This window comes from Nycticebus coucang, chromosome 9, assembly GCF_027406575.1.
Source record: "Nycticebus coucang isolate mNycCou1 chromosome 9, mNycCou1.pri, whole genome shotgun sequence".
In the NCBI taxonomy this organism is placed as follows: Eukaryota; Metazoa; Chordata; class Mammalia; order Primates; family Lorisidae; genus Nycticebus; species Nycticebus coucang.
This window is the reverse complement of record NC_069788.1, coordinates 40,755,497-40,770,372: the sequence shown is the minus strand read 5'-3', so window position 1 is coordinate 40,770,372 and position 14,876 is coordinate 40,755,497. Positions and strand designations below refer to the sequence as shown.

General features: G+C 42.5%; 1 protein-coding gene across 1 annotated transcript in view; it reads left to right on the top strand.

Moving 5' to 3' along the window:
* Positions 1-612: 612 nt before the first annotated feature.
* The window catches only part of DNAH8 (dynein axonemal heavy chain 8), a 319,171-nt gene continuing 304,907 nt past the window's right edge, over positions 613-14,876 (top strand). The window contains exons 1-4 of the mRNA XM_053603542.1: positions 613-767; positions 4,121-4,147; positions 9,421-9,824; positions 9,935-10,069. Of these exons, the coding sequence (XP_053459517.1) occupies positions 9,441-9,824; positions 9,935-10,069 (519 nt within the window). The 5' untranslated portion in view covers positions 613-767; positions 4,121-4,147; positions 9,421-9,440. The remainder of the gene's footprint in view (positions 768-4,120; positions 4,148-9,420; positions 9,825-9,934; positions 10,070-14,876) is intronic.

Genomic DNA, 14,876 nt, shown 5'->3' with positions numbered 1-14,876 from the left:
GGCAGGGATGGCCTTGGGAGAAGTCAGTTTTTCTCAGTCTTTCTGTTGTCTACATCACACAGGTTTCTGAGCAAACTCACCAGGAAGCATTTTATGTTCTCAAGGGAAACACTAAGTCACTTTAGAAAGTGTGAAGGTCATGGAAATATCTATCATCTGTCTACCTTCGAATGACACAGTTTCACCCTGTCACCCTGTCTAGAGTGCCAAGGCTTCAGCCTGCCTCACAGCAACCTCAAACTCCTGAGCGATCCTCCTGTCTCAGCCTCCCAAGTAGCTGGGCCTATAGGTGGAAGCCACCACACCCTGCTAGTTTTTCTATTTTTGGTAGAGACGGGGTGTGGGAGTGGGGATGGGAACTCGCTCTTGCTCAGGCTAGTCTGGAACTCCTGAGCTCAAGGGATCTTCACGCCTTCGCCTCCCAGAGTGCTAGGATTTACAGGCACTACTCTGGTCTGAACACATTATTTTACATATTTACTTATTTCCCTGCCAATTTCCCCAAAGCAAACGCCAGAGCCCCTCGCTCTGTACCTGTCACCCCCGCCCCCACTTCCATCTCCCGGAAGCCGCTCTGCCGAGCCCCGGGCCCCAGGCTCGGCAATGGAGTTCTCTCCCCGGGAGCCCGACACCGCGGGGAGCAGCGTCCCGGGGAGCCCGCGCGGGGCGTCCCGGAGCGAACCCCTCTCGGACTCCCAACGGCCGAGCGTCGCTGGGTGGCCGTCGAGGCCGGGCGCGGAGCTGCGGACACGGCTGGACGTGCGGCGGTGAGTGAGCGGCGGGTGGGCCCGGCGCCCCGGAGCCTCCCTCGCCCGCCTTCCCGCCCGCCCCTCTCCCTTTCTGCGGGACCCGAGTCCTGGCTGAGACTCCGTGCCCCGGCTCTGCGAGCTGAACCCAGGAGCGGTGTGCTACAAAACCCGGCAGAGGAGTCTCTGCCCTCCGTCTATCCCGGTCTCTTCACTGGTCATCTGCACCCGCCATTCCCCTTTCGCGAATTCAAAAGTAAAACAGGCAAAATTCCCCTCCCTCCAGGCTTATTTTCCGCTCCTCGATCCCTCTCACTAGACTGAATCGGTAACTTTCCCCAGCAGGCTGTGCCTTCTCCTGCTTGCCCCCTTTGCACCGCTATCCCCACCTCCTTCTAGAATGCTCCCCTCCCATCCTCTTCAGATCTGACTTTATGGCACCTTTTTTTTTTTTTTTTGTGGTTTTTGGCCAGGGCTGGGTTTGAACCCGCCACCTCTGGCATATGGGACCGGCGCCTTACTCCTTGAGCCACAGGCGCCGCCCGATGGCACCTTCTTTATCAAGTTTTTGCTTTCTCTCCCTGCTGGCTTCCTCAGCCCTTTGGTAACTCACTTTTATCGACTTTAACAGTTAATAGTCCCAATTTGCGCGTTTTCCTTTGGAGCGGCTGGCTGGTCTTAGGCGCAGCCACAGGGGCCCAGCGCGCAGAAGCCCCTGAACAGTGAACGAGCTACAGGAAGAGTCTAATATCCTGTTGCTCCTAAAAATGACTAGGGACGACTTTAGCAAGTTCACTGAACTCCCGAAATTGAATTTAAGGAGCAGGAGTGGTGGGAATTGAAAATGGTTGCATGTGGCAGCATGTCGCCTGTGGGGGAGACGGCTGGGAGGTGAACAAGTGTTGATCTTTTTAACTCCTGAGGGATGTATAAAAAACACTCATATAGGCGGTGCCTGTGGCTCAAAGGGTAAGGCGCCAGCCCCATATGCCGGAGGTTGCAGGTTCAAACCCAGCCCTGGCCAAAAAAAAATTAAATTAAATTAAAAAAAAAAACACTCATATATTGTATGTTATTGTATATGACATACATACATGTCATACAAGTAAAAGGTACACGATTTTCTTTTTGAGACAGAGCCTCAAGCTGGCCCCCTTGGTAGAATGCCATGGCGTCACAGCTGTGGCGTCACAGCTCACAGCAACCTCCAACTCCTGGGCTCAAGCGAGTCTCCTGCCTCAGCCTCCCAAGTAGCTGGGACTACAGGCGCCCGCCCCAAGGCCCAGCCATATATCTATATCTATATCTATATCTATATATATTTTGTTGTTGTTGTTGCAGTTGTAATTGTTGTTTGGCGGCCCAGGCTGGAATTGAACCCACCAGCTCTGGTGTATGTGGCTGGCGCTTTAGCCACTTGAGCCACAGGTGCCAAGCCTACATGATTTTTAAAAATATTTTATTTTATTTATTTATTTATTTTTGAGACAGAGTCTCACTATGCCACTAATGCCATGGCGTCACGGCTCACAGCAACCTCAAACTCTTGGGCTTCAGTGATTCTCTTGCCTCAGCCTCCCAAGTAGCTGGGACTACAGGCGCCCAGCACAACACCTGGCTATTTTCTTGTTGCAGTTGTCATTGTTGTGTAGCTGGCTAGGATTGGATTCGAACCCACCAGCCTGGGTGTATGTGGCTGGCACCGTAACCACTATGCACAGGCGCCGAGCCATGTACACGATGTTTTAAGGGATCATACAGAGAGCTAGAAAATTGAAAAGTACAATTCTTCTACTTGCCTCCTCCAGTCTCTTCCACTCAAAGTGATCATTTTAAATAATTTATTGTGTATCCCACCTGGAAAACTCATAATGTACTTTATCAAATTTAAACTATTGCTGATTGCAATTTATGCAATTACATAAATACAAGTTAGATATTTTATGTCTTTACATATTGCATAGAGATAAAAATGCTAAGAAAGGAAAAAAATGCTGCCAATTAAACCTTTAAGCATGCATCTTAGAATTGATGAAATAGCACATATTGCATATTTACTCTTAAAAAAGTTTACACATGTGATATCATTATGCACTGTACTGTACCTTGCTTTTTAAAAATATGGTCATGTCTTAGAGAGATTTCCATATCTGCATATATAGCCACACCTCATTCTTTTTATTGCTAATATCTGCATTGAAATTTTATTGAACGACAACTAATGGGTACTTTATGGGAATTTTATTGAAGTACAACTAATGGGTACTTTAGTTGATCCAGGAGCAGAAAATTCCAATCAAAGAATATCTTGATTGTTTCCCAGGTGTGTTTGGTTTTTTTGCTTGTTTTTGCTATTACAAACATGTTGCAATGAACCAACAACCTGGTGTGTGTATACAAACATACTTATGTACATACATATACAATATGTATATATAGTAAGTTAATATATTTGCTAAGATTTTTTCATTTCAGCTATGTACTATTAAAAATTTTGCTACAGGCTTGGTGCCCATGGCTCAGTGAGTAGGGTGCCGGCCACATACACGGAGGCTGACGAGTTGAGGCCTGCTGAACAGCAATGACAGCTGCAACAAAAACATCAAAAAGTGGCCAGGCATTGTGGCAGACGCCTGTGGTCCTGGCTACTTGGGAGACTGAGACAAGAGAGTCCCTTAAGCCCAAGAGTTTGAAGTTGCTGTGAGCTGTGACACCAAAGCACTCTCCCCAGGGTGACATAATGAGACTATCTCAAAAACAAACGAACAAAAAAAAAAAAACTGCTACAGTTTTTAGGAATTCCTCTCTAGAAAATAGTTGTATAGATTTTTTAACTGAAAATTAAATAATTGTGTCCCTCTTTGGAAGTAATAAGCTGGTATTTTAGCATTTAGAGTTTATTACATGCCAAGTAAGATTTTACACTCAAAAACCATGTAGAAAATGCATCTCAAATTATGGTACTTCAATAGAATTCTACAACTTTCCTAAGCAAAAATCTCAGGTATTTGTAGTCATGTATTTATTTATTTTGGCAGTGGTCATGTATTTATTTATTTTGGGAATTTTAGATATATGATTTTTAAAAAATTTAAACTATTAATATAATAAATTATAGTTCATTTTTTAACAGTCATAATAGAGATTAATGCTTGATTATTAATTTCCATTGTTCACATAGTATTATCTATAGAGACTGTTTAGGTTCATAAAATAAGAGGTTATCTTAGTCCTAGTTTGAACAGTACTATATAATTTAGCCCTTAATTTATGGAACACAAATTGAACTCTTTACATAGAACACATACTCTGTGAGGAGAAATCTAGTAAGTTTCAGAAATTAAATGCTGTGTTTTTTTTCTTTCCTTAAACAGCTTTATGCAAATCCCAAGGAACCTGAGGTAAGTTGATACATACAGAGGTGGAAAGTATCCATTTATAATATTTACTTGCATTGAGACTATAGATTATGTTTAATAGATACCATATGAGCAGAGTAACTCATGGCTTCTTTCAATGTACTTTATTATAAACTTGACCAATTCTTTTTTTTTTTTTGTAGAGACAGAGTCTCACTTTATGGCCCTCGGTAGAGTGCCATGGCATCACACAGCTCACAGCAACCTCCATCTCCCGGGCTTAAGCGATTCTCTTGCCTCAGCCTCCCGAGTAGCTGGGACTACAGGCGCCCACCACAACACCCAGCTATTTTTTGGTTGCAGTTCAGCCGGGGCTGGGTTTGAACCCGCCACCCTCGGTATATGGGGTCGACGCCTTACCGACTGAGCCACAGGCGCCGCCCAACTTGACCAATTCTTAATTAGGAGAATAAACAACAACAGCAACAACAACACCTACCTTGGAGAGCTGGGGGAAAAAAAAGCACTGGGTAGAAGAATTAAGCATATACCCTAACATGAGAACGTTCTCTTCTTGTGTAAAAACCACATTTATTACTCATTTATTTTAATTGATTCTGAATTCTTGTTTTTCTGGTATTTTGGAAGAATGAATACAATTGGCATAATTCCAAACTTTTTCCAGTTAAATTCTCCCGTTTTGACCTATTCATACCTTTTGGTAGATTTATCTCTGGAACTTCTCTCTTCAGATTTCTTTCCTCTGCTTATTATTGAAGCCTACTCATCCTTCAAGGCCAACTAATGTCCAAATCCTTCATGAAATCTTCTTTGTCTATTTTGTTCACACTAACTTTTTCCTTCTCTAAATTCTTTTTTCCAGTGGAATCTCACAGTTTAACACTGATTCATACAGATTACTTTATCTCCCAGATAAGACTGGACTTGTCAAGGCAAGAGTCTTGAGGCACTAGCCACTGTACCCAGTTAATTTTTAAATTTTTTTGTAGCGATGGAATCTTTCTATGTTGCCCAGGCTGATCTCAAACTACTGGCCTCAATCAGCCCTCCAACCTTAGCCTTTCAACATGCTGAAATTATAGAGTGAACCTCTATGCCCAGCCTTGTATTGTTTGTTTATCTCCCAGAGTAAATATCATAGTCTTGGGCATGTAATAGTGACTCAGATCACTTTGAGCCTGTGGAAATGGAGGGAGGAACCCTCTCTTCATTCTCCTCATTCTACTTTCAGTCTTCTTCCTGGATTTTCCTTCTTATTTTATTTTCTTTCTTTTTTTTTTTTTAGAGACAGAGTTTCACTTTGTCACCCTTGGTAGAGTGCTATGGGGTCACAGCTCGCAGCAACCTCCAGCTCTTGGGCTTAGGCGATTCTCTTGTTATTTTCTTTTTATCTTTCCTTTTTTACTTGGTTTAAGATTTCCTTTTCCAAGTTTATGAGTTCAGTCTGACCTTAGTAACCATAGATCCTGCTTAACCTAACTGGTGATATTCAAGGCTAAATTAAGAGTTTTTAGCCTTTAATATCCTTTCTTTGAAAAATTACAAACAACTGCTGAGCAAAGGGGAAAAACTGATGCAGACAGGTGGATAATAGTTAAAGCCTAGAGTGGTTCTGCCTCTTTTTACCTTTGTCTCTTGTTTAGTTTCTAAGAGTTTTTTTTCAGAAGCCACCAATGATTATAGGCACGAACCCCCATACCTGGCTCTGTTTGTGTCTTTTTAATAGCATTTGTGAAATTGAGAGATGCTTAAGGTAAAGTTCACCATGTTCACTAGTTTTTATTATATTCATGGTGTTGTTCAATGACAACTACTAAGGCCAGAACATTTTCATCACTTGAAAAAAGAAACCCATACCGGCTCGGCGCCTGTAGCTCAGCAGCTAGGATGCCAGCGGCATACACCGGAGCTAGTGGGTTCGAATCCAGCCCTGGCCTGCCAAACAAAAATGACAACTACAACCAAAATATAGCCAGGCATTGTGGCAGGCACCTGTAGTCCCAGCTACTTGGGAGGCTGAGGCAAGAGAATTGCTTAAGCCCAAGTGTTTGAAGTTGCTGTGAGCTGTGACACCACAGCACTCTACCCAGGAGGACAAAGTGAGACTCTGTCTCACAAAAACAAACAAACAGCAACAACAAAAAACCTCAAAAAAAAAAAAAACAAAAAACATGGCTATTAACACTTAGTCACAATTCCTCCCCTACCCACACCCCCTGGCAACCACTAATCTAATTTCTGTCTCTGTGCGTTTGTCTTTTCTGAACATTTTATATGAATGGAATCATACAATATGTGGTCTTTTGTGCTGGCTTCTTTCACTTAGTGTGATGTTTCCAAGGTTCATCCATGTTGCAGCATTTAACCGTCTTTCATTCCTTCTTATGACTGAATAGTATTTAAATGGACAGACCATGCTTTGTTTATCAGCTGGTTGACATTTGGTTTCTTTTCACTTTTTGTCTTTTGTGACTAATGCTGCTGTGAACATATGTATATATATATATATATATATATACACACACATTTTTGTGTAAATATGTTTTTTTCAATCTCTTGGGTGGAATCACTGTTGGAATTCCATCTACGAGTGGAATTGATGGGTCATATGGTAATTCTATGTGTAGCTGTCTAGGGAACTGCCAAACTGTTTTGATAGAGGCTGTACAATTTTCACTAGCAATGGATGAAGGTTTCACTTTCTAGCATTCCTGCCAGCACTATTTATTTTTTTTATTGCCATCCTGGTGGCTCTAAAATGGTATCTCATTGTGATTTTGATTAGCATTTTTCTGAGGACTAATACTATTAAACATTTTTTCATGTGTTTATTGGTTATTTCTATACCTTATTTCACAAATGTCTACTCATTCCTCAAAAATGGAAAATAGAACTACCATATGACTCAGCAATCCATTGCTGGGTATATATTGCCAAGGAACGAAAATCAATATATCAAAAAGATTTTTCTATTTTTAGTAGAGACGGGGTCTTGCTCTTGCTCAGGCTGGTCTCAAACTCCTTAGCTCTAGCAACCCTCCTTCCTTAGCCTCCAAGAGTGTTAGGATTACAAGCAGGAGCCACCACACTGGCCTCTACCTTCACTTCTTATGCAGATATTATGATTCCATTTATGCCTTTTCTTGATGGTTCAAATAGTTGTGTGGCCCTACGAAGAGCACTGATTGCCTCCAGAGAAGCTCCCCAATCCTACTCAGCTCCGTCCGCACATATGTTTACCACTGATACTAAATTAAATTTTGCTTTGGTTGCAAAACACAGATGACCATGCTCCCTATCAATATTCTTTGAGAAAAAGTGCAAAGATTCTCTTACTGAGTAAAGTGAATTGCTTTGCAGCATAAAAGCATAAACTGGAGCAGACTGACAGGGAGGTGGCATGACTTCAGTAACATGTATCATCATACATACTCGTTCTTGAGTTATAAATAGTATGATCAACTGCTTTACGCCAATTTTAAGGGTTAAGAATATAATGTGCACAGAAATCCTGGTGTAGTAGATCTTCCTTGTGTCCAATAATAATTCAGAAACATACATTTAATTATTTAATTATGAGTTATTGTACACATGTGAAGATGGTAGACATTTGATTGAGGTCAAGGATTAAACGCAAAAACTAGGATTTATAAAAGACAGGAGAGAGAGGTAAGATTTAAAAATACTGTGGACAGTTTGGGAACAATGGTTCCTGTTTAGACATTTGGGGGTGCGTAGGTGTGGGCTCAAAAGTTATTGGCGCTACACAATGAATAAAACACTTCTCAGTTGTGCGAAGACAACCCAGGTGCCCAGGGAGGCCAGCAACTTCACATGCTAAGCAGATAGGGAGAGTGCGGCCCCTAACGGAGTTCCCAACGGATATTTATTCATACTTAGGCATGCAAAGCTGGCAATCTTTGAAAGAAATATCCAAGGTCAAAAAACATATGATTTACCCTGTTCCCTATTCCTGTTTTGCTAACTTTATCTTTACTGCTGGTCGTTCTGGACTCTGCTTTCAGTACAAAAGGTCGTAGAACCGAGCTTTTGCCAGCAGAGTCCTTGGAACTCTCAGCCAAAGATCCTTCTGTAACTAATACCCACAGGTGGGGGGGGTAAACTGGTAGCTTAAAGATAGGTCAGTTTGGGTATTTCTATCTTTGAGTAGGCCAACTAAAGGTATCAAAGAAAACAATTTCAGCTGTTTATGAGTTCTTTGGAAAACTTGGAGAGGGCAGATGTGGGGTGTGGTGATAGACTCTCCCTGTGTCATGTCTGCTGGTGTCCTGCCATAGGAAGCTCCATCTTACTTAGCCCAGGTCTGCACCTGTGTCCTCAGAATTTTTCATTGGAAAGCCTCTTTTTCCAGCTTCTTGTCTTCTTGGGAATGTATCCTTTGGTCTCCAAGTATTTACTATCATTCTGGTTTCTGGATTTTAGTCATATCCTGAAACTTGTTTATTTTGATGCAGGCTTCATATTGCCCTACAATATGATTTTTGTCTGTAAAAAATTTGACATTTCCTCCTATTCCACTGGTGTACCCTAACTTTCATGGTTATGAGCTCACGATAACTGCTACACTTCTTTAAAATTAGAGCTTTTCTGATTAGACAGGTAAGATTTATACTTTATGTGGTACCATTGCTTCAATAAATATCACAATTACATTTCAGTATAAACTTTGTGTTTGGACATGGGATATCTATTTTGGATGTTTAAGAGGATGTTTTATGCTTTTGTGGGCTTCTGGTGCTGCTCACATAGATGAGATGGCTGGACAGTTGGATGTCTGATTGATTACCTGTGTTGTATCACACAGTTCCTTGAAGCAAGGCACATTTCAAGCTGGAGTAGTTCTGTGCTTGGTCTATTGCACAATCAGTATCTTGGCAGTGAGCTCCAGTCAGTCCGCTAATGCAGTAGCTGTCAATCTTTTTTCAGCACTAAGGACTTTACAGGTGTCCTCCCATCAGCTGGAGTGGTTACTATGGCGGAGATTGGATGTGTGTTGGGGGACACACACACTGTCTCTGGGGCTATAGTGTACTCAGGAGCAGCACTTAGAGTTTGAAAAAACCGAAGGGTATGTGTGGTGTGGTGTGTGTGTGTGAGTCCCAAATCACCTCTCTAGCCCTGTAAATCTAGCTTCATTAGATAGATGATAAGGGAGAGATAGATGACTTTGCTACTTCTCTAGTTTTCAGGAGAGAAATAAAAACACACAACACCGAATTTATTGTACAGTTTTAAAAGAAAACATTTAATAATTCCAGGTTTTGGTGTTTAAGGTATTCTGCAGGAGGAGAGGATGGAAAACACGGACAGCGAAAGCGCCCCCACTTCGGAGGAACAAGAGGCTCCTCCCGCAGCAGAAGAGGCAGCCCTTTCCGAAGATGTTGCCCCGCCCCCTCCGGAAGGCGAGGCCCCGCCCCCTCCCGGAGAGGCCGCAGGTGCAGAATTCCCTCTTACTCGGGAAGGTAGTGACTTTCGGAATCTCATTCCTTCCCAAGAAGGGGTGATTCTTCCAGACGAGGAGGAGCCAGATACGAATAGACCTCGATCTAGGCCCCAACCGCGACCTGCTCAATCAGTGCTTTCTGAAATGCTTTCTTTGTCTTCCCGCCGATCGTCTAAATATCGCCGAAGTATGAGTGGTATTCCAAATCTTCAGGAAACATTAAAAGAGAAACAGGTTTGCGTCTAATAAGATGTTTCATGTATATCACTTTTATTATAAATAAAATACTTTGGTTTTTTTCCCCTACGTAATGGGAATTTTTATGTGTGGTTTTCATTCTTTAGGCAAGATTTAGAGATGCAAGGGAAAACCGAAAGCTGAAAATTGATCCTTCATACAAATATATATTTGAAATTCTGTCAGAAAAGCTTGGCCTGGACATAGGATCTGTTGAAGAATTAATTTTGGATTGCCCATCTGTAAGTTTAAGTCTAATTATTATTATTATTATTTTGAGACAGAGTTTCACTGTGTTGCTCAGACTAGAGTGCTGTGGTGTCATCATAGCTCACTGCAACCTCGAACTCCTGGGCTCTAGCTATCCTCCTGCCTCAGCCTCCCAAGTAGGTCACTACAGGTGCCCTCCACAATTTTTTTTTTTTAGTAGAGATGGAGGGATCTGGCTTGCTTAGGCTGGTCTCCCAACTCCTGAGCTCAAGTGATGGTTGCGCCTCAGCCTACTACAGTGCTAGAATCCACAGGCATGAGCCACCACCCCAGCCTTTATCATTATTGTTTAATTGCTCTTTGAGGAGTTTGATTTAAGAAATCAGACTCATCTTCAGGAACAACAAAACATTTAGAAAAGGAAGATTGGAATTTTACTGACTAGAGAAGAAAATCTTCATTTCACATAATTATAACCAGTTGATATTTCTTTTTAGTCAGGCCTATTATTGCAGAGGAAGAAAAGAGAAGAGCTATCAACTAGAATTCAGCTAAACTAAGTCAAAATGACTTCAAAAGTTGGAAGGGTGTCAAGCAATGGTAGAGTAATATTTCACAAGTACAGGTTAAATGAAATAACGTATGCAAGTCATTTGTGTAGGAAAAAAAACTTCATAAATATAAGACAGGGAACAGTGACTATTGTATGAGTATAACAGTAGTAGAAAATAGTGAGGGGAGGCCGGGCCTGGTGGCTCACCCCTGTAACCCTAGCATTCTGGAGGCTGAGGCAGGTGGATCGCCTGTGCTCAAGAGTTTGGGACCAGCCTGAGCAAGATGGAGACCCCGTCTCTACTAAAAATAGAAAAATCAAACCTGGCACTGTGGCGAGTGCCTGTAGTCTCAGCTACTCAAGAGGCGAGAGGATTGCTTGTGCCTAAGAATTTGAGGTTGCTGTGAGTTATGATGCCACAGTACTCTACCAAGGGTGATGTCTCAGAAAAAAAAAAAAAAAGAAAAGAAAATAGTGAGGGGATTGTAGGTCAGGTTACCATATGTTTCAGTGTACCAGGGACAGTTCTGGATTATGCCTATTTACTTGCATAATAAATAGGGTCCCAGTTTTGTATGATAAATTTATATAGTCACCCTAATTATTATGGTAATACATGATACACTTGTGTTATAGTTACACTGACCCTCTTGATGGGTCAGGTTCTAAATTAAATTTCAATAAAAACTACCACTAGCTGCTTGGGCTTTTTCTCAATCCTATGAGTGAATTGGGCTGGTATCCCACAAGACTGGTGAGCAAGTGCAGGCTGCTCATGAGCTGATTGTCGCGCTGAATTCAGTGGTGAGAGAGTTGGGGTGGAGTGGGGTTGTGGTGAGGTCGTCACCAATAGGACCACACCTCTTGCTTTTATAGGCATCAGCAAACTTAGGCAAAACTCTTCAGCTTGCTCTAGGAGCCAAGGTTCTGTGAGTGGTGTTTAGAAGTGTGTCTGCCTTGCTTACTGCAGGGCATAGCCAAGTTCTGCAAAGCTACTTGCTCTTCATTTCTTCCAGAACCCTTATAAAAGTCTGGTCCTGGCAGCGTGCTGACAGTATGAATGGATTGTCACTTTCTTGCCTCCTGTGTTAGTTGTAACAGGAAAATGGGGGTATGGTTGATGTAAAGATATCAATAGATGCAAGCTATTACAATGACCAAGGATGGAGAACGCACGGAGTTGTGTACATAGATTGAGAGGTGCCACAGCAAGCAAATGCAAGTAGGTTTCCCAGGTGACTGATCTTCCCTGTTGGAATGTACCACTGTAGTCAAGGCTGGCTTCATGGACACGTGGGCTTGTATAGTTACATATGCCTCTGTGCTAGAATGGCCCTGTGCTTAGTCCGATTCTTGAAATTCTTAATAATTTTTTAACAGGGGGTCTTGCATTTTCATTGCAAGGGAATGCAATGCATTGGGTCCCTCAGATTCTGTAGCTGGTCCTGACTGGATGGTACACCCATACAGCAGGAGGATTTTCTTTGCCCTTCTCAAGTTGTGTTTGTTTTTTTAATGGCCTCCCTTCCCTAATGACTATTTTGGCTCCTATGGCAACTTTGGCTACATGACTGCCTCCTTTCTCAGTAGAAGCAATTGGTGCAAAACAACCCTATATGCATCCTAGAAATGATGACAATGAGACGAAGGAAAGGCCAATTTCTAAAAAAGTGTTTCTCAGAAGGCCCAGGCTTTAGGCTTGTCCTGAGGACCATTTTTATTTTTGATTAGGAAGGAAACCAGATAGGTAATCAACTGTGTTTCACCTGAAAATAGTTGGCCTACAAATTTGGCCAATCCCACAACTGGAATCCCAGCAGCTCAGCAGATGGCCTTTAGGGGAAGACAGCTGCTACAATTAAGTGGAGGAGACGGTAATCCCACTTTAAATACTTGTCATCCTGCTTTCTGGGCTAGCAGTCTCTGTTTGGAGGAAGTCTTTCTTACTGGCTAGCATGCTGGTCAGGAAGTGGAAGTGCCATGTGCCCCTACAAACCCTTCTATTTGCTATTCCTGAAGTATGCCTCAGACTTTGGGTCTGTGGGGTTGAGTTCTCCCTTTAAGGGCATCATGAACCAGACCAGACACTGCTTGGGCTGCAAGAAATGAGAAATCTAAGTGTTAAGGGAAGAATCAAGCTGGAAAAGGTGTTTCCTTAAGAGTTGTGATTGTGCAAAGCCATGGAGGAAAAATAGTGCAGCCAGGAGGGAAATCATTGTTAAAATCTGAGACAGATTTAGAGCATTTATTTGCTTGAAGGGGAAAAAAGCAAGGACATACAGTAACTTGTCATTAAGGTTGGTGGCCAGATGAGTAACAAGATGGAACAAGGAACAAGGGATAGCATGGTAGTGTGGTATGATTTAGGAAATTGGCTATATGGGAAAAATTATTTTAATTTGAAGCCTGACATTCAATCCAGAGTGAAAGCAGTTCAGTAAAGGCACCACAAATATTTAAGATGAGATTACCATCTCTGCAGGTGTGAAGTTTATTTTGTTGCCTCCAGACCCATTCTCTTGTCTGTGCCCTGCTCTGTGGCTTAGAAGGCTGAGCTCTATGGAGTCTGTCACCCGGGCTCCCTTACTCTCTGGCTTCCACTTGATTCAGCTACAGGGAGGCACTAGCAGGAAATGGGAAGGCAAAAGAGAGAAGCTCCCCACCCGGCTGTGTTTTTGGCCATAGTTGTGTCCTCTTATAACTAAAGGTCCTCCCAGGCAGTCCCCACCTCTCCAGTTCTCACCCTTGTTCCAGTTACACCATCACCCCCAGCTCTTCAGCCTCTCAGGCCTTGGAGTAATAATGGTTTTCCTTGGTTGCTTGTTCAGTTGTTACTGCTAGTGCCATAGCTTTCCTTGATCTTGCTCTGGCCTGTAGAAGTAGTCTCTTTATTTATAAAATTTCTTTGAAAACCCATTTGCGTGTGACTCCTTTTTTTGAGGTTTCTAAGGCATTGGCATTCATGCTTTGCCCCTTTCCGTTTTCCTTCTTCCTTCATTCAGCACTGCTCAAGAGAATCTCTTTCCTGGCTTACGTGCCATTGTTTTCCAAAGTCAAGGCAGCATCACTATGGTTCTGTGGAAAGAGCACAGATCTGGAGACCCAAGGCTGGGGTCCAATCCCAGGCTGTGTGCTGTCATTGTGTGTCTTTGGGTACTTCACTTAAACTTTTTTTAGCTTTTAAATTTTGTTATCTTTCCACAAGAGGGGTATGATGATGCCACTTTACATAGGTGAAGCTTAGATGAACTATTGGTACAATGTCAGGTAGCATAAGTGAATTTTTAATTCACAGTCATGACTTTGGCCTACCATCACATTCCTTTCACTCATTGTAGGAGTACAGTGTATCTAAAAAGCAAGGACTATTTGCTTTTGGTATTATAGGTTTTTTAAAATCACAGTCAAGTGCACTACTTTTGAGAATTTGTATATGCATAAGGTCAGACAATTAAGTTCACTAGCTGGTCCCCGTGCACTCATGTCGGCAGCACTGTACAAACAGCTCGGTAAGGTTTCATAACCTTGGTATATCATTGTCTCAGAGCTGTGTTCATACCAACGAGTATGGCACTGTCTTGCTGAGAGGTGTTCATTATCATTGCTGTGTGTTTTTGTGTGCCATTATGAGAATGTCAGAGCTTGAATTAGAGTAACAAACAAACATTAAATTTCTTGTTAAACTTGACAAGAGTGGAAGTGAAATCAGGGACATGTTAGTCCAACTTTATGAGGATAATGCCGGGAAGAAGATGGCAGTGTACAAATGGATTAAACACCGTTCTGGGGAGAGAGAAAGCGTCACTGATGAAGAGAGATCATGAGAAGAACTGACAAAAACATTGCAAAAATTCATTGAATTGTGTGTTGACCCGGCCCGCGGGTCAGTCGACAAGGATACCTGGAGGAGGGGGTGAGAATGAAAAAGGGGCAAGGGGCGTGAAGAATGGAGACAAGACAGGAGTCTGATCAAGTCTCGTTTATTGCAAAGTCTTCCAGGGTATATAAGGGTAGGTGAAGGAGGAGGTTTACGTCACCAGGTATCCAAGCAACCTGGCCTTGGTATAGATAAGTTCCTGGCCTTGGTGGAGATAAGTTCCAACAGCAAGCTTCAAAGTTTCGCTCACGTGATTTATGAGAAGAGGCCTGGCGTTAGCAGGGAAATAGAAACTTAAGTCTGTTAGTACTGGAAATAGCACTTGGCCTACAAAATAGATGCTGTGGTGTCAGCCTTCCACAGTGTGTCAAAATTGTCGGTTGACTCTGAGACGCATGACAGACCAAAT